The 23,839-nt window shown below is 38.4% G+C and overlaps 1 protein-coding gene across 4 annotated transcripts in view; it reads left to right on the top strand.

The window, feature by feature from the left end:
* The window catches only part of UMAD1 (UBAP1-MVB12-associated (UMA) domain containing 1), a 301,427-nt gene that overhangs the window by 233,591 nt on the left and 43,997 nt on the right, over positions 1-23,839 (top strand). Inside the window, exons 4-6 of one of the 4 annotated variants that reach the window (XR_008527076.2) lie at positions 3,145-3,359; positions 10,843-10,980; positions 18,999-19,130. The exons of 1 other annotated variant lie outside the window; for it this stretch is intronic. Coding sequence is in view for 2 of the 3 variants with exons in the window: in XM_024249644.3 (XP_024105412.1) it covers positions 3,145-3,402 (258 nt within the window). In the remaining variant the exon portion in view is untranslated. Of the gene's footprint in view, positions 1-3,144; positions 5,088-10,842; positions 10,999-18,998; positions 19,131-23,839 lie in introns of those variants that run through there. 2 more of the 4 variants (XM_054559454.2, XM_024249644.3) reach the window with 2 other exon arrangements.

The raw sequence follows: 23,839 nt of genomic DNA, 5'->3' as shown, positions 1-23,839 counted from the left end.
GCTTTATCCTTAACTGTGCTTTTGTTCTCATACCCCCACCGTCCATTCCATCAGCAAATTGTGTTCGTTTTACCCTTAAAGTCTATCCAAAATCCAACCATTTTATCTTACCTTTGCTATCCCTGCTCTAATCGACTTCGTAAGTAATCTCTCATTCCCAGCCATCTTCCCACTTCTTTCCCTGGCCACCCCACCTCTACTATCTGCTGTCAACCCAGCAACCAGGGTGATTCTTTTAAAACATCAGTCAGAATATATCACCTCTCCAACAATATGTTCTTCAAGATTTTTTTCATCTAACATGAAACAATTTGGATGAATCTCATCCACATAATGTTGAGTAAAAGAAGCCAGAAGCAAGAGTTTGTACTGTATGATTGCATTCATTTAAAATACAAAACCAGGCCGGGCACAGTGGCTCACGCCTGTAATCCCAGCACTTTGGGAGGCGGAGGGTGGATCACCTGAGGTCAAGAGTTCGAGACCAGCCTGGCCAACATGGTGAAACCCTGTTTCTACTAAAAATACAAAAAGTAGCTGGATGTTCCAGCCTGGGTGACAAGAGCAAAACTCTGTCTCAAAATAATAAATAAATTAATTAATTAATTAAAATACAAAACCAGGTAAAACCAATTCTGTGTTGTTAGAAATAAGGATCGTGATTGACGGGACGGGGGTTGATTGTGACTGCAAGAGAACACCAGTAGGGCTTCTGGGGCTGGTCTTTTCTATTTCCTGATCTGGGTGCTGGTTGCTCATGTAATGTGTTCAGTTTGTAAAAATTTAGCAAGTTATACACTTATGAGGTATTTTGTATTTTTAGTAGAGACAGGGTTTCTCCATGTTGGTCAGGCTGGTCTCGAACTCCCGACCTCAGGTGATCTGCCCACCTTAACCTCCCAAAGTGCTGGGATTACAGGTGTGAGCCACTATGCCCGGCCCAGAAAATTATTCTTCTCCTTTAGACTTAGAGTCTAAGAATTTGTCAGCATTTATAACCATTAGCATTTATCACCAAAGACACAACGTACCAGAATCTCTGGGACACAGCTAAAGCAGTGTTTACAGAGACATTATAGCACTAAATGCCCACAGGACAAAGCAGGAAAGATCTAAAATCGACACTCTAACATAACAATTAAAAGAACTAGAGAAGCAAGAGCAAACAAATTCATAAGCTAGCAGAAGGCAAGCAATAACTAAGATCAGAGCAGAAGCGAAGGAGATAGAGACAGGAAAAACCCTTCAAAAAATCAATGAATCCAGGAGCTGGTTTTTTGAAAGATTAACAAAATGGATAGAACATTAGCCAGACTAGTAAAGAAGAAAAGAGAAGAATCAAATAAACACAATAAAAAATGATAAAGAGGATATCACCACTGATCCCACAGAGATACAAACTACCATCAGAGAATACTATAAACACCTCTATGCAAATAAACTAGAAAATCTAGAAGAAATGGATAAATTCCTGGACACATACACCCTCCCAAGACTAAAGCAGGAAGAAGTCGAATCTCTGAATAGAACAATAACAAGTTGTGAAATTGAGGCAGTAATTAATAGCCTACCAACCAAAAACAGCCCAATAAGTCTTTATTGAGCAGTAGCCACTGATCTAGGCATGTGAGATACAGCAGTGAACATGCGCTACAAAAGCTTCTTGGCTGGGTGCAGTGGCTCATGCCTGTAATCCCAGCATTTTGGGAGGCAGGCAGATCGCTTGAGTCCAGGAGTTCAAGACCAGCTTGGGCAACATAGTGAAATCCTGTCTGTACAAAAAAATGCAAAAATTAGCCAAGCATGGTGGCATGCTCCTATAGTCCTAGCTACTTTGGAGGCTGAGACAGGGAGGGTGCAGTGAGCCAGGATCACGCACTGCACCCCAGCCTGGGTGACAGAGCGAGACTCCGTCTCAAAAAAATAAAAAACAAACAAAAACCACATAAAAGTAAGTTTTATATAAGTGAGAAAAGGCCTCATTGAGATGGCGTCTGGGCTAGCACTTGGAAGGCGGTAAGGGAAGTAGCCCTGTGTATGTCCTGGAGAAGAGTGTCCTGGTCAGAGGGAATGGAAAGCAAAGGCCCTGAGGCAGAAGCAGGCTCGGTGTGCACGAGCAAGCACTTGCAAGGAGCACTAGCAAGGAGACAGTGGGATTGAAGAGGAATAGGCCAGGGCACACGAGCTGGAGATGAGGTCAGAAGCACACCTGGAGCCAGATTGTGAAGGAGCTAGTAGGCCTATGTAAAGACTTGAGAGTTTTATTCTGCCTGAGATTGACGGTTGAGGGGGGAGTCATTTCTTTGCCCAGGCTGGTTTGAGTTAGGTTCCAGGTGCTCGTAGTGGCAGACCATTCATCTTCATTGCTGTAAATAAATTTCAATTTATTATCCATTCTTCTATTGATTGATATTTAGGTGATTTGCAAGAGATATTAATTGTAAAGAAACTGAACAAGATATATCCTTTTTAAAAAAATTGCGTAACTTTTGTGACATAACAGGTTAGTTCCAATGACAATCAATCAATCAATACTCATAGTATACATTAGAGATAAATTATGAGTACATATATATTAGTGTCAAATAGTAAAGTGTGCAAGTTTGAAAATACGAAGATATGCCAGATAGATTGCTTGCCTTCAAGGACCCTATAGTCTAGTTGGAGATAAGATATATTTGCATATGGAACAGCAATTAGCAAGGACACATACAGGCAACACCAAATAACATCTTAGGCAATTTGCTCCATAAGCATTCTGAAATGGGCAAGATCACTTTGAACTCCAGTGATACAAGATTTTATAGGGCAGCTGAGAATTTAGCAGAGCCTGAAAACGTACATAGGATTTGGAAAAGCGGAGACAGACTTTGCAGACATTATCTGAGCAAGGGAAATAACAAGAAGGCCAGTTTGTGTTTAAGGGGTCTGTGGGTGGTCAGTCTGAGTTAAAGTTTAGGATTCATTTTAAAGCCTAATGGAGATTTGGATGACTGTAATTCTAAAGTAAAGAGCTGCATTCAAATCTGGGAATATTTATATAGTCTACATTTCTCAATCATTTTGATGTATTAATGCCACATTTACTGTTATTAAACCTCAAAGTTCACAAGGCCTAAATGTTTTAAATATATGTATTTTTAGACCAACAAAGAAAATTCATCCAGTGTGACTGTATCAGACCCTGAGATGGAAAATAAGGCAGGCCAGACTCTGGAGAACAGCTCATTAATGGCCGAGCTCCTGAGCGATGTGCCCTTCACCCTGGCCCCGCATGTGCTGGCAGTACAGGGCACCATCACTGACCTTCCCGACCACTTACTCTCCTATGATGTCAGCGAAAACTTATCACGGTTTTGGTATGATTTCACTCTTGAAAATTCAGTGCTCTGTGATTCATAATCTTTATGTCTGTTTGCATCTTAACAGCTTTAAAATATGTTCGCCTATTTTATTTAACCTGTTTGATGTTCTTTGCCATTTCACTGTTTAAGATCCTCAGCAAGGATCATAAAGCAAAGAAAATAGCATTATGTTCATTACTCTCTTTTTAAGAAAAAGGTACATTTGTATACAAATTGAACTTAAGTTCTACTTCCTTTCTCCCATATAATAAATATAAAAATTAGCCTATGAAGGTTTTATGAAGGGAGTCGATTCCTTCAGATGGTCTCTCAAAATATAACACCTCAAATTTATCTTAGAAGAACTGTGAAAAAGAATTGTGGCATTTTTCAGTTACTACAGCTCCGAAGTCTGAGCAAGAAGTGGGCGTGAAGTCTCCTCTCTGGTTTGTAGGAAGTTGAATTAGTGTTATTCCTGAATTTTTTTCTTCCACAGTGTTTATGAATGAATTCAGAAAAAAAGTTGCCAGTTAGCTTAATTTCTTCAGATGCATTGATGTGGAAATTTAAAACTTGTCCTAAACAGCAGTGCTAGTTTGCTGATACGAGAATGCTAGACCTGCTCTGCGTGTTCTTTCTGGAGTGGCCCATTTCGGTTTTCTGAAACCCATGGCAGCCCTTTCCATCGTGAATAATTTTTGTGTTCCCACCTTTGTTCTGTGGATTTTTGCTACTTCAGTGTGCTCTCTGACCATCTTTCCAAAGAACTTTCCCTGCTTCTGCCTCGGTTGCCATTTGCTCTCCTTACCACATATGTTCCCAGTTTATGAAGAGATCCACATTTCCTTTCAACCTCTCTGCCTCCTGAAGAAAAACATCTCATGATGATACATATTATTGCTGATAACACCCTTATTTAGAAATTTGTTGGCCACAATACAGATGGAAATGTTTTACTGCTGGAAAAACTAAAATCAACTCATTTCCAGTTAGAGTATAGGCAGAACACCTAGATATGACTTTTAGTTCTTGAATATCCATTATTTACTTTAATGAAAACAGAACTGCCATTGGTCAATAAACTGTAAAGGGAAGAGGTAAATTGTGATAGAGAATTTTCTATGTCATGGGAAATTGAAATCACATTTATTTTGATTACCAGTAATATGATTTATTAACTCTGTGCCAAGTTTTAAGTATATTTTTTCACAAAGATAGAGTGCCATAGTGAAACTAAACACTGTGCATAAAGGTACATGAATTATTCCAGTTTTAAAGTATTATGCATGTTTGTTTAATAAATGTGGCATGGTTTTAATACAAATGCTATGTTATTTAAAAGTTAGAGGAACATTTCTATTGACAAAAATATGCTTCATTTACATATAATGTTACTATATGATGTTAATGATTAAATTAGATCTTTACATAGTTCTTACAAAGCATCAGTCTAGGAAATATGACTTATTACTGATGCAAATGTGAACATTTCTAGTAGTTTTGTAAAAGAAGATTCTTTTCAAATATCTATGTTAATGTACCCTTAAAACTAAATGCAAGCACATAGTCAGTTTGTCTAATTTATGTGTGAAATTTTGTCGAAAATACCTAAACATTTCATCTATATTTGTGCCTACCATGTTATAAATGTTTATAAGTACCTTCATGTGTCTATAAAAAATGTTATATTTAAATAAATGTGAATTAAAATAAAATTTTTGATTATTTTCAGATCCAGAAAAATGGGTTTCTTTGCATTATTTATATCTGAATGCAAGTTGTTAATTCTTTAGGAGCCAAAAAGTTTAAGTATATAGTTTGTATAGTGCTGGGAAAAATATACAATTTCCTCTTACATGTAAGTTTTTTTTTTTTTTTATTATACTTTAGGTTTTAGGGTACATGTGAGCAATGTGCAGGTTAGTTACATATGTATACATATGCCATGCTGGTGCGCTGCACCCACTAACTCGTCATCTAGCATTAGGTATATCTCCCACTGCTATCCCTCCCCACTCCCCCCACCCCACAACAGTCCCCAGAGTGTGATGTTCCCCTTCCTGTGTCCATGTGTTCTCATTGTTCAGTTCCCACCTATGAGTGAGAATATGCGGTGTTTGGTTTTTTGTTCTTGCGATAGTTTACTGAGAATGATGATTTCCAGTTTCATCCATGTCCCTACAAAGGACATGAACTCATCATTTTTTATGGCTGCATAGTATTCCATGGTGTTATGTGCCACATTTTCTTAATCCAGTCTATCATTGTTGGACATTTGGGTTGGTTCCAAGTCTTTGCTATTGTGAATAATGCCACAATAAACATACGTGTGCATGTGTCTTTATAGCAGCATGATTTATAGTCCTTTGGGTATATACCCAGTAATGGGATGTCTAGATTCCTCAGGGATCTAGAACTAGAAATTCCATTTGACATGTAAGTTTTAAGGAATAACATTAAAAATGGTAAGATCACTAGTCCTGGCTTAATAGGACTGGAGGGATTTGAGAGCGATGACATGAGCATTTCTAGATTGATCCCATCATCACAACATTTAGTAAGGGCCAATGTTAATGATCTTCCTCTTTAAACAAAAATATTGTGAAAATTACCATTTAATTTTTTATTCTGTATATAAATTAATATTTCTATGAAACATTAGAAATCAGTAAGTCAACTTCATTTTACCCAAGATAAAATTGAAGCCTAGAAAGACTAAATGACTTAAATCACTTAGTGATAAATAAATGCCTGCTTTAATAGTGTTAGTAATTATAATATATGATAACAAAGCTGTGTGATATGGTGGGAAAGAGTTCAGGCAATTGAGGCAGCCAGACAGAGTTTGTAATGGCTCCCTCCCTTATAAGCTGTGGGGCTTTCAATCAGTCCCCTAACTTCTGGTGCCCTCAGTTCTCTCAGTTGTTAAACACTAATTGTTCATAACTTGCAGCGTTATGTTAAGTTATAGGTGGTGTATGTCAAATGCCTGGCAGCCTAAAGCCTAGCGCATCATCAGTATTCTGGGAAAGGGATTGTTATAATTCTCGTTATTGACCATACACACAAAATACTATAATGAAATGCAAAATATATATTAATTGAACTTCTTGAAGAGTAACCTAAAAAAAAGCTACCTACATTAACTGTAGATCCCCCTCCTTCCCAGTATTTTTTTCCATATTAAATACCTTACTATGAGAAATATTCCTAAAATATGTTAGTTGACTGTTCTGCCTTAGCTAAGAATTCCATAGTGAACATTTTTTTCTTTTTCTCATTATTATAGTCTTTTTCCTAATATATGTTATTATTGCAAAGTACTATGGATATAGAATGTGCAGGTGATTTTACTGAATCTTATTTACTTATTTATTTGTGATGGAGTTTTGCTTTTGTCACCCAGGCTGGAATGCAATGGCATGATCTCGGCTCACTGCAACCTCCTCCTCCTGGGTTCAAGCGATTCTCCTGCCTCAGCCTCCCAAGTAGCTGCGATTACAGGTGCCTGCCACCATGCCTGACTAATTTTTTTTTTTTTTTTTTTTTTTAGTAGATACGGGGCTTCACCATGTTGACCAGGCTGGTCTCGAACTCCTGAGATGACCCACCCGCCTAGGCCTCCCAAAGTGCTGGGATTACAGGCATGAGCCACTGTGCCCAGCCTTGAATCTTATTTTTAGCTCTAAAATACATTCAAGAACTTGCATGTATTTTTTTCCCAAGCTTTCTTTAAAGACATTTGCATTCTTTCCTAAAAACAGAATGAGAGAGGCGATTCTGACCAATTTATTATCCTGGCTAATTAAATTTTGATCAACTGAACTTTTAAAATTGTACCATTAAAATGTTAACAAAGGCACAATTTTTATTAACAATTGCAGATCAAATCCATAATAGTTTTTTAAGGTAAACATTCATTGACGTCAACACTTGTTTTTTTCTTCTCTTAAAGAAAAATGGTAAATTCAAAACAGTATGAAAAAATTCTTCTAAAATTCCCAGAGATTTCATTTCTCATAATTCTAAATGACAGGTAAGGAGAAGCAAGGAAAGAATCTCACTCATGTTCTGAAACCGTAGTACATCAGACTACCTCTGTGCCTCCCATGGTAACAATTGATCAATAAATGAACACTGCCCTCAGTAATCTAGCAAAGAATATGTTTCTTTCAGAGATTAATGCATTGTCTTATTAATTATGTCAATAACTCACACAAAATATAAGTTTATTGGAAATGCAGTTGAAGGATGTTTTGTCTTTTAAAGTTTTTGGGAAATACAGGTTTATGGACATTATCTTTTGAGCATTTGTCCCATATTACTGAGGGCATGACCTAGGTATTATTGGGAAATCTAAAACTTTCAGAATAAGTCCAATTCCATTCATACTACATTGGCTTGAAGGATTAAGTATTCTTATGTTTCAGGAAAAGGACTCTTCGTGCCATATGGTTTGGCAGATAGGTGTGTGTGGGAAAGAGAGAAAGAGGTATTGATTGACGCAGGGAACTCTGTTTCAGTCGATATGACAATATGTCAGTCTTTTAAAAATTTAAATAAACTTTTTATTTTGGAATAGTTTTAGATTCACAGAAAAATTACGAAGGTACTACAGAGAGTTCCCATATACCCCTCACTTAGTTTCCCCTGTTGTTGACATCTCACATAACTACAGTACATTTGTCACAACCAAGGAATCAACACTGGTACATTGCAATTAACTACACTGCACACCCTGTTCAGATTTCATAGTTTTCCTCTAATGTCCTTTTTCTCCTCCAGCAGTCTATCTGGGATAGCACATTACATTTATTTAGTCGTCATATCTCCTTAGGCACCTCTTGGCTTCAACAGTTTCTCAGACTTTTTATTTTTGATGACCTTGACAGTTTTGAGGAATACTGGTTAAGTATTTTGTAGAATATTTCTCAAGTGGGGTTTATCTGATGTTTTCACATGGTTAGACTAGGGATATGGGTTTTTGGAGAAATATTAAAAAGGTGATACGCCCTTCAGTGAGAGTATATCATATTGAGAGTAGTATAAGCTATAAACATGACTTATTACTGATGATGCTGACTTTGAATACCTGGCTAAAGTAGTGCTTCTCAGGTTTCTCCACTGCAAAAGTTATTCCCCCCAACCTTTCTATACTCTTTGGAATTAAATCACAAAGCACGGCCCACACTCAAGGAGTGGGTAATTAAACTCCACCTCCTTGAAAGGTAACTATCACATAAATTATTTGGAATTCTTCTGCATGAGAGATTTGTCTCTTTTCCCCAATTTATTTATCAATTATTTATATTAGTATGAACTCAGGAATCTTCAGTCTTTTTCCAAGTCTTAATCAGTGCTATCCAAGAGACGTATTTACATTTTTATGAAAGTCGATAAAATTTGGAACATTTTACATGGTGCAGATGAATACCATTTTATGTTGGATACGATAGTATATTCTATGGTTTCCTCAGAATTTATCTTCCTGTTAATGTCAGGCATGTATCTCTTTAGCTTGCCACGAATAACTATATATACCACAGACCTTCCTTGTAGGGCAAACAGTGTTGCGTTGTAAGTGGAGCCCTTGTAGATACCTGGCCTTTTCCTACCTTATTCCAAAGATGGTTGCATCTTATAAATAATGTCATTCTTCAGCAAGTGGCATGGAAATGAGATTGTAATGTCATTATTTCCTCTATAAAGAATCGGGACAACTCAGGATACAAAGAGCTCTTCTCTGTAAAAGGTGAGACTTTTTTTTAGTAATAGCAAAAATAAAATTGTACCTCCTTCATTTTCTAAAGAAAGATGGATTTCATTTTCAACATTAAGAGGTAGTTTTAAGAAGCAGTAGAAGTCAGCCTGGGCAGCATGGTGAAACCCCGTCTCTACAAAAATTTAGCTGGGCTTGGTAGCTGCAATCCCGGCTACTCTGGAGGCTGAGGTTGGAGATCATCTGAGCCTGGCGAGGTCGAGGCTGCAGTGATACAGTGAGGCGTGATTGTGCCACTCCAGCCTGGTGGACAGAGTGAGACCCTGCAAAAAAAAAAAAAAAGAGGAAGAAAGGGAGAAGAAGAAGGAAGCAATAAAAGGAAGAAGAAGAAGAAGGAGGAGGAGGTGGAGGAAGGAGGAAGAAGAAAGAAGGAGAAGAAGAAGAGAAAGAAGGAAGAAGGAGAAGGAGGAGAAGGAGAGGGAGAGGAAGAGGAAGAAGAAGAAGAAGAGGAAGAAGGAAGAAGGAGGAGAAGGAGAAGAAGAGGATGAAGAAGAAGGAGAAGAAGAAGAGGAAGAAGGAGAAGGAGGAGGAGAGGAAGAGGAAGAAGAAGAAGAGGAAGAAGGAAGAAGGAAGAAGAAGGAGGAGAAGGAGAAGAAGAAGAGGAAGAGGAAGAAGGAGGAGGAGGAGGAGGAGAAGAAGCAATAAAAGGAAACCAATCTTCTTTTGGAGGGGAAAAGTGCCGAAGAATCTCATAATTTTACTTCTCATTAGCAAAAGCTCACTGCATGCTAAAACGTAAATTGGAAGAGTGGATCTCATTCAGTTTTATTTGGGAAAGACACAATCAAAGCAAAAAACAACTTATTTAGTCTTTGCAAGAAACTTGAATATAATTCCTTGTCAAGAATTTACCCAATCCCAATTTTCACCCTTACAATAAATAAATAAATAAATAAATGTCTTACAATCAAAGGTAAAGCAAAGGATAATTGCATTCAGAACAAACCATCAGTTGCCTGACTCTGAACCAGCCCCAAAAGAGAGCTTGCAAGTCACTACCCAGGCCAGAAAGGGAGTCAGACAACAGAGCATTTCAGAGGTCAGTTAAGGAGACAGGTTCCAACTTAGGACTGCTGCCAGGGATGTACAATCCAGTGTCTGACATCTGGGTTCTGCAGCTGCCAAATCTGCCCCTTGTGTGGCCACAGGTGTTGGCTATAACTCTGAGGCACATGGGAGAAGGAACAGGGTAATGTCAATGTCATTGTGCATATGTGTGTTTATGTGTATGATTTTTCTTTTAATTTTTTCAAAAGGTACATAATTTATTTTGTTTTAAAATGAGTGTATTTCCACATAATGGCTGGGAACTTTTGGGAGGCTAGCAAAGAAGAAGCTTTTGTTCAAGAACAAGGGCAAAACAAAGCTGAATTTTTACACCTACAGGGTACATTGTACGCTAACGTGTTCTGTGTTATATTGTTAACTTAGTCATTTGAATAGGCCTTCTCAGGACAAAAATAAATAAATAAATGGATGCCGAAATGCACACAGGCAGTTGGTATAAGATGAAACCTAAATACTCATTCTCTTCCTGTAGTCTTCTCCCCTCATCCTTCTTTTGGATCTTCAGGAGAATTTGTTTATCCACACATATTTTTGAGCCTGGAACAGACTAGACTGTATGAAGTCTTTCTTCTATCTCACACTATACCAGTTGCAGCCATCAATTAACACAGCTTAAAACAGGAACACTAAACTTTCCTCTTCTTTTTGCAGGAAACTTAGCTACTGTCTGTAAAGCAAATCTGGAAGTTTCTACCTCAAGTAGCTGTTTGAGTTTCCTAACCCTAAAGATATAGGCAACCCTAAAGATGTAGAAGAAATGAAGTTGATTTAGAGAATGGAATGATGCCGGTAAGAAACTTAAAGAACAGATGGTCAGTAGATTAGAAAAAAAATACAGGTCTGTATCTCCGCAAATTAGTTGGATATTTCTTCCATGTTTTGCCTATTCCATATCCTGAAATTAGAAATTGAACTTCAAGGAAATGGAAGGAATCTACGTATTTTATCTTCATATTGAATCCCTTCTAAAGAGAAATGCTTCAGTCTTTGGGCCAATGTCTGTCCTGCTTTTAAAACTAATGTGACCTGCAGTGTTTTTTCACTGTATCCTCTATATATTCCACAAGACAAGAAGATTTCTGACAGGTTATACTTTGTATTTTCTATTACAAAGATCATAGGTAAATTGAATGCACTTTTTCAAAGATTAACCCCCATCCCCTATTTCACTTAAGAATGAGTGCTCTGACTGGGCTTGTGCTTAGCACATGATAAATCCTCAGTCAGGATTTGTTGAATGAGTGAACCAATGAAATAAATCATTAAGTTATTTATACATGAGATTTCCCAAAAACAAAGGAATAGAATTTAAAAACTTTTGTCATTTCTCCAGCCTTGGGAAGAACTGTGTTTATGCAGTTGAAAATAATGCTTAGCTTACCAGGCCTCTACATATTGTGCCTTTTATCTGTTTTGGGTATTTTCCATGTTTCTCAGGTTGTGTTTTCCTCTGCCCATAATGACTACGTTTGTCTTCATGATGAGTAAGAGCTGATTCTAGACAATACGGTGTATGTTGGTCCGAGGTTTTATCTAGCTGCCAAGTTTCCCTTGTGTGTTCTTAGTTATGGTAGTGTGTATTCCTGTCCCAGAATTTATTAGTCCTATCTGACCTGTCCTTGAAAAATGTTTTCCTTTTTCATTTGCTTGCCTCCAAGCACATTTGGGTATTTTTAATGACCTTGTTTTTTTAAAAAAAAAGGTTTTTCCAGGAGCAGTAGTGCACCTTTGTTTCAGTACTCTCCTACATCTCTGTCCTACATTTCCTACTCAACCAGTTCTATCCCTTCGTCATATAAACATGTTTAGCGCTTTCCTGTCTAACTCCAACTATCAACTCTTTTTTCTTTCTCTTTAGAGTCAAGCTTCTTGAGAGAGTGGTCTATATTTGTGCCTCCAGCTTCTTACTTTGTATTCATTGTCAACTTCTGTAATCTGATTTTGCGTCCCTCATTAGAACCTCCCCTGAACTGGTTTATACTCGGCCCGCCTCTAAAGCCTGCCAAATGCCTTTATCTCTTTTTTTTTTTTTTTTGAGATGAAGTTTCACTCTGTCACCCAGGCTGGAGGGCAATGACACAATCGCATGATCTCAGCTCACTGCAATCTCCACCTCCCAGGTTCAAGCGATTCTTCTGCCTCAGCCTCCCAAGTACTTAGGATTACAGGCGTGCGCCACCACGCCTGGCTATTTTTTTTTTTTTTTTTTTTGTATTTAGTAGAGACGGGTTTTTACCATGTTGGTCAGGCTGGTCTCGAGCTCCTGACCTCCGGTGATCCACCCGCCTTGGCCTCCCAAAGTGCTGGATTACGGGCATTAGCCACCATGCCCAGGCTATCTCTCTTTGAGGCAATTAATCACTATTGATTAATCCTACTCTCTTGAAATTGTCTTCCACCCTTGATGTCTATGACACCTTTTCTGGTTTTCCTTCCATCTCTGTAACCAGTCCATTTTAGACCTTTGGGGACCTGTTTTCACGTCTACTTGTAAAATTTTGGTGTTCTTCAGAATTCTGCCTCTGCCTCTCTTCTCTACCTTTTCTTTTCCCTACACAATCATATCCATGCCTTATCTGCATAATCAGTCTTCAGCCCAGAACTCTCTCAAGTTCCATATCCGTATACATAATTTGCTATCAAGTATCTCCCTTGACCCTTGCTCTCATCTTCTATAACAGATCACAGTAGCTGCTATTTTTATTTGCTCTACACTCTTTTTCATCTCTCTCCCCTCTGCCCACTTTCCTTTGAGGAATTCTGCACCACTTTATGTAGTCCTGTTGGGAGCTGTGATACTTATGGCCATTTCTATACCACAAGGTGATAAACACGTAACCTAGCCTAGTCCCATTATCATCCATCAACCAGTACATAGATTTTAGGAGAAAGAAGCACCTATTTTGCTGGGTTACTGCTGACAGGCATCCTTCCCTCCACGTTTCGAAGTCTTGACCATATTATTTGAGGCCCTGGATTACCCAAGCAAGAAATCTAAGAATCTATCCATTCTTCTTTCTTACCTCCATACTCAATTGATGATAAACTTTTGTTAATTATACATCTAAAATATTTGTCTATCAAATGTGTACTCCAGACCTACTACTACTCCTACTTCAGTCCCGGTCTTTATCATTTCACCCAACTGATCTCCCTACATCCAGTTAAGCCTCCCTCCCATCCATCCTCTACACTAAAGCCAGATGAAATATATTAAGAAATACAGATAAATTCCTCAGGGGCTCTGTGGTGTCTCTGGAAAACTGAGGCATTTTAAGGCAAACAAGGGCCCCCCACCTGCCTCTCCAGCCTCTGCAAATGATATTGCAACTCATATATTCTGTGTTCTTGCCCTATTGAGCAATGCCCTGCACCATTTAGCATGCCGTAATTTCTTTGATTATCCTTATATTCTATTTCCTTTCCCTAGAATGCCCTGACCTTCCCTTCTTCACCCAGCTAAATCCTATTACAAGACTTTTTTTGTGTGTATCATCTCCTCTAGGAGTCTTCCTTTATTTTTGCTGAGCTGCACTGATGTCTTTCCATGTTTTTGTGCTAACCTGTGCTCACCTCTTTCAAGGTTCTTGATCCATAGTATTGTAATTGTTTGTTCCCTGTCTGCTTCATAACTCTGAATTGATACCAACATAGACTTCTGTGCTTAACATGATGCCTGACATACAGCATGTGCTCAGTAAAATTTGTCCAGTAGGTGAATGATTGAGTCACTATTGATTCAAGGAAATATATGAGTTTATATGCCATCTATATTAGACTATTAGATGTTGCCCTTGTGTCTGTGTTGGAAGCCTTTAAGGAAACCTTTCAGATATCCATATTAGAATATGCTACATTTCCTAATGCTCCCAAACATATCTTGTATTCTAAATAAATTAGCTTTTTAAATTTCTACCCCTTTTGTTTGGTGACCTGTATCAGCATTAATACAATAAAGACATTTTATGTTTATTATAATCTTTCAGACAGTGTTAAGTCTTCAGATTAAATTTTTGGGATATAAGTTACTATGAATCTATGTATTATTATTATTATTCTAGAGACAGGGTCTTGCTCTGTTGCTCCCAGGCTGGAGTGCAGTGGTGCGATAATAGCTCACTGCAGACTCCAAATTCCTGGGCTCAAGTGATCCTCCTACCTCAGCTTCCCCAGTGGTTGAGACTATAGGCACCTGCCACCATGCCTGGCTAATATTTTAATTTTTGTAGAGGTGGGATCTCACTTTATTGCCCAGGCTGGTCATGAACTCCTGGCTTTAAGCAATCCTCCTGCTTTAGCCTTCCAAAGTACTAGGATTATTGGCATTGAGCCACCATGGCTGGCTGGATCTATGTATTATAACTTCAGTTTTATTTTTTGGTTTACTTTGTTTTTTATTTTATTTTATTTTTTTGAAACGGAGTCTCACTTACTCTGTAGCCCAGGCTACAGTTCAGTGGTGCAATCTTAGCTTACTGCAACCTCTGCTTCCCAGGTTCAAGTGATTCTCCCACCTCAGCCTCCCAAAGTGCTGGGATTACAGGTGTGAGCCACCGTGCCCAGCTAATTTTTTGTGTGTGTTTTTAGGATAGATGGGCTTTCCCCCAGTTGGCCAAGGTGGTCTCAAACTCCTGACAAGTGATCCACCCACCTCGGCCTCCCAAAGTGCTGGGATTACAGGCATGAGTCACCGTGCCTGGCCTATTTTTTGGCTTATTTTAATATCTACCTGGGAAGACCTTTCTTCCTCCTTCTATTAAATTAACATTATTTAATGCCGATTAAGTTACATGGCTCTTTTCAAAGCATGGACTTGAATAGATTTAAATATATACCATAAAATGGAATACCTGATTTTTTAATGGGCTGTAGCATTTTGTTTTTATGTAATCTAACCTTACTGATGGATTTGGAAATGTTAACCCTTTTGGTGATGGCCCATATTGAAAGATAAGCTCATTCTGCTTTTGAGGAGAAATAACAATTATTTCAGGAAGGAAAACCATAATTTTGATTTTTCATGCAATCAAAACAGGTTCTAAAATATTCTTTAACTGGTCCATTTATTTGATAGCCAGTTTACTGACTGAATTTAACTTTTTAATTTCTGTAATGGATTATAATGATTTTGTGCACTATTAGTTAACTGAATTTCTAACTAGTGTGGTTACCACATTAATTATTGCAACCTCTTCATAGGTCCTCTTCTCTCCCAAGATGCAAGTGCAGGTATACAATACATCATTTTCAATAAATGGGAAATAGTAGCCAATCTCTTAAAACTTTGATTTAGCCTAGAAGAAGAAGAAGAAGAAAAAAAAAAAAACCCTGTTGTTGGTTAACAAAATTCTCATTTCTGTTACCTAAATAACAAGTTGCAAATGCTTTGTAACATCAAGAAGTCATACAATTTTTCATTAGAAAGAATTTCAGCAAAAATAGTCTCCAGAACTTAAAAGCAAATTCTTTTTTTTTTCTTGAGATGGAGTCTTGCACTGTCACCCAGGCTAGAGCGCAGTGGCCCAATCTCGGCTCACTGCAGGCTCTGCCTCCCGGGTTCACACCATTCTCCGGCCTCAGCCTCCCAAGTAGCTGGGACTACAGGCGCCCGCCACCATGGCCAGCTAATTTTTTTTGTATTTTTAATAGAGATGGGGGTTTCACCGTGTTAGCCAGGATGGTCTCCATCTCCTGACCTCATGACCCGCCCGCCTCGGCCTCCCAAAGTGCTGGGATTACAGGCGTGAGCCACCGCGCCCGGCCTTTTGATTAAAATGCTAGATTAAATTAGTGTCGGGGTCAATAGTTTCTTCTTTTCCAAATTGAAAGACTACCTGCTGAAACTCTATACCCACCTTAGGTTTCCCACCTTAGTAATTTTAAGTGACTAAGTTTCTACACTTGGCAATATTTAACTATCAGAGAGTGGTTGTAGGAATTAAACCCCCTTTAAGCAAACCAATTGTCTTCTGGGTGTAGGTTATTTCCATTCAGGCTTATTTCCATTGGAGCTTTTCTAGTATATGTAGAGATACACCTGAGGCATGATTTCTTTTTTATGTGGATTGTGATAAGGGCCTCATTTCCCAGTGAAATTTCTAACCACCCTAGGGGGCGAGACCACTGGGCTTGCTGCTTTTGTTGTGTTGAAGTACAGAAAATGTGATATCCTTCAGCCTGGGTGTGCTTTGTTATGCTTGTTAAATACAGAGTGCCAGAAAATGTACCCTAAGCATGACAAAACATAATACACAAAAGACAAGTTCTCTATCCTTAGCACTTTTCATTCTAGAGTCTAATATTACAGGTAGTAGTAACAGTATCAAGTTGACCACCAAAGACAGGTTTGATCATCATGAAATGCCAAGTAAGTGAGCCCGTTTAAATGAAAGTCAGGGAAGGAGGTGATTCAGAGGCCAAGCAGTGGTTATTCAGAGCATCCAAAGAAAATTCGTTGGGGCTAGTTTATTATTTTTTTAATTACCTTTCCTGGAGTGTGTGATTTGTAATGCAACAAGATATAGAAAGAATGGACAAATGGACAGGGGTGGTGGTGATAAAACAGAATGCAAAGCTACAGCACCTAGAAATGAAGCCATATTCTCTTGTCACTAGCCTGGAAATAATGAACTATTGAGTACATGTCTCCTTTTTGGCCCCATTCTCACTATTGAACCTTATTTCCCACAGGGCCCAGTCAAGCCAACCTCTTTTCCACCTACTCATTCCTTATCTCCTTTCTGGTGCCATGTCACTCCTCTGTTGATGGTATTGCTCCCTCTTTTGGTCTTATATCCTGCCTGCACACATACTAACGCTCACTGCAGCTCCGTTTTCAGCCCCCTCATGAATGTGTTCTCCAGGAATGGCCGGCACATGTCATCTCAGAGCCCCTCTGGCTCTGGCATTCAGATTTTCCCACTGTTTCTTCCACTTGTTTTCTCACAATATTGTGTGATGAATCTTAACTCTCTAAGTACACTGTAAGATATGTAAGGGCAACCTGATTATTATTTTATGTAATGAAACACATTGCACACAGTAGGTACTCAGTGAATACCTGACTTCCAAACATTATTGGAGTTGTTGGATCTCAAATGATTGACCGCCTACGTTAGTGTCAAAGGTCTTCAATGCCGAAGTAAGATGTGTTATCACCACTGTCACTAGAGGGGGATTACCTTCCCTCCTCCCCACCTCTGTCCCACTCCCTGTTTAAATGTGTTCTTTAGTATATGCTCCTTCCCCTAAAGCAGATCCTCTCCCAGAGATGCACCTCTTATAATCAAAGTTTTGAAGCTCATGATTGATTGTAGAACTATTTCATCATCATTAGAAATGGTTAAGTGCTGCCCCTTTTCTTCTTTGTCATTTAACAATTTAATTATGTGTCACTTCAGCTTAGGTTTGAAGCATAGTATTTTTCCCATAGGAGGTACTTAATAAAATCTGGATGGGTGGGCAGACAGATATAAGTGGGGTTGTATCCATTATACCTGCACCACAGATGGCCACAGACCTATGAACATATCATTTGCTCCAAATTGTATGGTAGGTCTTCATGACACTTTCAGTGTATCCGCATGCTACTTCATTTCCCCTTGAAACGAAAGACAGTTGACAAAGTGGATGTGGTGGGTTGGTATTTAGCAATAGTAATAATAGTTTTTTTAGCTTACATTTGCTGAGTTCTTAGGTACCAAGTACTGTTCTAAATGGTTTACATATATTATTTATCTTTTAAAACTCTATTATTGCCAAAAGTAGAAATAACCCTTGTCCATCAGTTGATGAATGGCTAAATAAAATGTGAAATGTTTATACAATGGAATATTATTCAGCCACAAAAAAGGAATAAAGTTATAATACATGCTGCAATGTGGATGAATCTTTAAAACATTATACTAAGTGAAATAAACCAGACATAAAAGGACAAATATTGTGTTATTCAACTTACATGAAATGTCTAGAATTTGCATCTCTATGCATACTCATAAAGATGGTAATTTGATTATAAATTACCAAGGACTTTAGTGGGAGGGATGGCAGTTATTACTTAATGGGTACGGAGTTTCTGTTTGGGGCGATGAAAAATTTTGGAAATAGTGGTAATGGTTGCACAACATTGTGAATGTAATTAATGCCACTGAACTATATACGCTTAAAAATGGTTAAAATGGCAAATTTTGTTATATATAATACCACAATAAAAAACAGTTTTGCAAAACCCTAATCCTAACCTAATTTTAATTTGACTATATCTGGAATGTTTGAACAAATAGGAGTTGTATATACTAACATAATGAGAAGTCTAGGAGGGTGCTGTGGCATTGGTTCAGGGTCATCCTCTCCTCGAATCTCTTGGCTGACCATCCACAGGCCTTTCCTGAGTGCTTATTATTTAGCAATAACCTCCTACAATTTAGAAGGAATAGAGTATATGATGGAGGAACAAGGGTCAAGTTACCGTAACCCAAGTATTCTCAATGGGAAAACTGGTTTTGGGGAGACCAAAAATATCTTAAATATTAAATGGTTTGTGGCCCTCCAAGGCTCATCCCTGCCCAACAAATCTTTTCCCTTAGTATTTAATTCTCTAATAAGAGAGTATTTAAATTAAATTCTTTTTTCTCTTTTGGAGAACAGTAATGAAAAAAAAATTGAGAAATACTTCTGTTGCCTAAGAAAGTAGGTGGAGCAAGGGATATTTTTCAGAGAAGGTGAGAAGTACTGTTTCCTAAAATGAAATGATACAGTTCTGTAGAATATGAATGGTGAGTGATTTTTTTTTTTTTTTTCTGAGACAGGGTCTTGCTTTGTCACTCAGGCTGGAGTGCAGTGGCTCCATCATGTCTCACTGCAGCCTCAACCTCCTGGGCTCAAGTGATCCTCCTACCTCCTGAGTAGCTGGGATTGCAGGCGCATGACATCACACCCAGGTAGTTTCTTTTATTTTTTATAGAGACAGGGTCTGACTATGTTCCCTAGGCTGGTCTTGAACTCCTGGGCTCAAGTGATCCACCTCAACCTCCCAAAGTGCTAGGATTATAGGCATAAGCCACCATGCCTGGCAGTGAGTGAATTTTCAAAGTCCTGCTGGGTATTTTCGTTAGATGCATCCCTTTAGCTGTTGTTAAAGTCACTATTCATCATAGTTAATTCACTTTCATTCTCTCTATTCATGAATGAGATGTTCAGAGAATACTTGCTTTTTATAAAGGATGAAGTAGACATGGACACTAGATCACTTTTGAGAGTAACTGTGTCTACTTTTTAAATATTTATCTGAAAATAACTGTACTATTTAGTTAAGATTTCTTTGAGTCACTAAATCTGTAGTTGGGGGTTGGAAGAGGGGACATATAATTCTTTCTGTACCCTATCTTTTCGACACTTTTCCTAGGTTTTAAAATATATGTGAGATGCTAACATTATGGAGATACAATAATATAACTCATAGCTGCATTTTACATCTATGACTTCATCTGGCTGTGAAGCAGATGGCTCACAGAATATAGCAGCCACTCTTATATTGATAGTTGTGGTTTAAAAATCGTTGTAACAACTACTAACAACTACTGTATTTGCTAGAAAGGCACATAGTCCAGACTACATTTTGGCCTAGGGAACTGTTATTAATTCAAATATATGAAGAGTCACTGGATAATTTTAGAAAATATTCATAACTAAGCATTGGATTTTTGTCTTCTCTGACACTGTACCAAATTCCATAACAAATTCCTTCTTGCTTAGATGTGGCCTCCCCACATTTGACTTAATTGTTGCTGGTCCCAAATATTTGACTGAAAGTCTCACTACCTTTTAGCCATCCTCTCAAAAACATAATTGAATATGTATTTTCATCTCTACTGAAACATCATTTTCCTTCAAATCAACTAAATTTGCCTCCACCCCCAATTTGTTGTAGGATTCGTTTTATCATATATCAGCTTTTTTTTTCCTCTAAACTATAGGAAGGGAATTGTCTGATGATAAAGCAGAAAGCACAAAAGTCATGAAATGCTAGGCTAAGGCTCTCCTGACCATAAGCACCCACTATGGCCCTTTCTGCAAACCTCAGTACTCAGTTAGTGCACTAACTAGTCATCATCCCTCCTTTGTAAGGAAACATTAATTTCTGGTTCCCTGGCCTTTGCATGATAGTGTTCAAATGTTTATTTCACTTTTGGATATTTGGCTCATTTTTTCTTTCCACCTTATCCCCTTTATTCTAAGGCAGGGTGAGGTTGGAGATGATATATATTGAGGAAGAAAAATAGAAAAACATATACTCTCTGAAATTCCCTGGAATTTACGTTAGTTTCCTTTAGAACCAGTGATAAAACTCTTTGTCTAGATTTATCCATCGCTTTTCATTTCTCAAATATGGTAAGGAATTCTTACATCTCTGGTACTGGCCTTTGGTATCCAGTAAAATAAATGGAGAGATGCTCAGTAAATGTCTTTTAAGTGGGTGTACTAATAAATGTTCCTAAAGTGTTTATTTTATTTCCATGTCTTATATCATTTGACAGAACCACACAATTTGGGTTCTGTGAGGTGGATGCTAGGGTCTAGGTGAGATCGTTCTGGTTAGGATTTCCTATAGACATGTATCAACAGAGCCAAAGCACAATTATTTTCTCCAATAAAATAGAACTTCATTTAAGCACATAAATACAAACATAAAGGACCATTCTGTGTAATTAAGAGACACAATATAGAGCTCAAGCTAAAGAAATTCATGTGTCTAGGTGTAGTTAAACGCCTCACTAACATTCAGCCATTCTCAGTCACTGTAATCCAAACCCAATATTTCCCCGGCCTTAAGTAGATCCTAACTTGTATATAGAACTTTCCAGGGCTTGTCCAATTGAAGCTCTGTGGGTACATTTCTAGTAAGCCTTTCATTTCTCTCTAATAACAATGATCTTTGCCTGCTGGTTTTCAATTCAAAAGGGGAAGGAAGCCTATTTGCATTCCAAGACTAAAGATATATTTGCTTTCCTAAAGTTGTTATTCTCTCATCTAACTTGAAACATACAGAAAGTCTAAAAAAGGTGATACCACTAAACCTAATCAAAGAGGAATTTCCCTGCCACTTCTAAAATCCCTACATCTTCTGTATCTGCTCTAAATTCAGTCTACCTTATAATTCAAGATTCATCTAGTTCAAAGAACTCACTCTTTCGTAACATTACGTAGTATTAAAGTAGAAATATGAGATTTTTTTCATAGCGTATTGTCATGCTTATAGTACATTTTATCTACTGGAGTAATCTAATAACTTAATACTCTCTTAAACACAGCTTCTTGTAAGCATATTAAAACCTATCCTAGGAAGCCCTTCCAAGGGAAGTGACAGCAAAATTCCCCAAAATGTTGCCTGCTTGGAAAGTTACCTAAAAGTTTAGTTCTGAGGAAGTTGACATTGAGTGTTTCTTGGTTTGGACTGTGCTCCTCTCTAGAGGCAGCCCCATGTGCATAGCTGGCAGAGAGGGACATGGACAGGCATTAGAAGCAGCTCCAGCCAGTCAGAATTGGAGGTCTTGATGGGATTGGGGGTGGAGTTGGGGGGAGCGGTGAGAAAAGGAAGCAGAAACTGTGGTTGATTTCATGCTCCTCTGGCTTGCCTCTCTTACCCTAGGCACAGCCCAGAGATGCTCTGGCAGGGGTGGGAGGCAGCTGGATAGATTAAGAAAGGCCTTTTGTCCCTGCGATTCTCTAACAGACCATATTTGAGATGACAGATGCAAAATAAACAGGCATGACTTTAGACAGGTCTAGAATGGTCTTAATATCCTGAAGATTATTCTTATTCAAACTTCGTGTTTTAATTGTTTGGAATTTTTAGACAGAGTAGGTGGAATTTCATCCTTTGTATGTTTTAAGGAGAGCTTCGCTCCTCTCTTTACCACCCACCCCCCGCCACCCAGTAAAATACTGAACTTTCATTTTAATCCATAACACTAAATGCTTTTGTGTTTTTCTTTCTTCAAAGACTGTCATTAAGAATGTCTACAAGGAAATCATGGGAAATAACAAAATCTCCCCCAGACTGATTTTTTACATGTTGTTGGAAATAACCACATAACTAAAAAAAATAAAAATAAAAAAAAATAAAAAATAATGCTCATTCTAGGAAAAAAAATCTGTCCAAGGATGTGGAAAACCTCAGCATTAAAAATAATATCCTAAGTAATCCAAAAGGGAAATTAACTTTCACTTTGAAGGCGTTCAGTAGCACAAACACTAAAATAATGAGTAAACTGTCTCTCCTGAGAAAATGCCAGCTGTCACCTGCTGCCTCCCATTGGGCTCCAGGTCTAATGAGCCTCGCTCCCTGCCCTAACTTGTGACTCTGTGTCAGGAGACTTTTCTGAAGGACATTTTTTCAAGCAATTAGAAACAATCTATTGTGGGCCAAGCACGGTGGCTCATGCCTATAATCCCAGCACTTTGGGAGGCCAAGGTGAGCAGATCACCTGAGGTCAGGGGTTTGAGACCAGCTTGACCAACATGGCGAAACCTCCGTCTCTTCCAAAACAAAAAACAAAACAAAAAAAACACACACACACAAATTAGCTGGGCATGGTGGTGTGCACCTGTAGTCCCAACTACTTGGGGGCTGAGGCAGGAAAATCTGTTGAACCTGGGAAGAAGAGGTTGCAGTGAGCCGAGATTGTGCCAGTGCACTCCAGCCTGGGAGACAGAATGAGACTCCATCTCAGAAAAAAAAAAAAAAAAAAAGGCCGGGCGCGGTGACTCACACCTGTAATCCTAACACTTTGCGAGGCCGAAGCGGTGGATCACCTGAGGTCAGGAGTTCGAGACCAGCCTGGCCAACATGGTGAAACCTTGTCTCTACTAACAATACAAAAAATTAGCGGGGCATGGTGCTGCGCACCTGTATTGCCAGTTACTCGAGAGGCTGAGGCAGGAGAATCACTTGAACCCAGGAGGCAGAGGTTGCAGTGAGCTGAGATAGCGCCACTGCACTCCACCCTGGGCAACAGAGTGAGACCTCGTCTCAAAAAAAAAAAAAGAAACATTCTATTGTGTTATTAAACACCAACTTCTCTTATTGTCAAATCACTCAGAATTGGCCAATTTCCCTATTAAGTAAAACTGTCATTGTTATTAAAACATAATAGCAATGCAAAGCACTGTGGAGTACAGAGGGTGTTTAAGTTGATGATGCGTATTTTACGACCCTCCAGAGGGGCAAACATGTTCAAGTATCCATTCACACCCACATACAGTGAGTAGTCTCCTAGGGGGTGGGTTCGTTGAAAATTTCAGAGATCACCTAGGGTCTATGAAATATATCAAAAATTTCACTTTTAAATTGTATAGTAGATTTACAGGTATATGTAATGTAAGTAATTTAATTATTCATTGTGTATAGTGTGACACATTATCATATAAAAGCTAAAAGTTAGAAAAAACAAACGTCCTGAGCAATATCTTTAGTGTATAATCATTTATTGAAAAATTAGAAGTTGATTTGTGAATGCCATTGTACAGGCTTGGCTTGTTGAAACCACTCTCTTCCATGTTACCCTCCACCAAGATTGACATATCTTAGTGTCTTCCACACTTCACAGGATGATACAGGTCTGCCTTTCAAAGCTCACTTCTACCCTCT

This window comes from Pongo abelii, chromosome 6, assembly GCF_028885655.2.
Source record: "Pongo abelii isolate AG06213 chromosome 6, NHGRI_mPonAbe1-v2.0_pri, whole genome shotgun sequence".
In the NCBI taxonomy this organism is placed as follows: Eukaryota; Metazoa; Chordata; class Mammalia; order Primates; family Hominidae; genus Pongo; species Pongo abelii.
The sequence above is the reverse complement of the archived record's forward strand: the minus strand, read 5'-3'. Positions and strand labels throughout refer to the sequence as shown.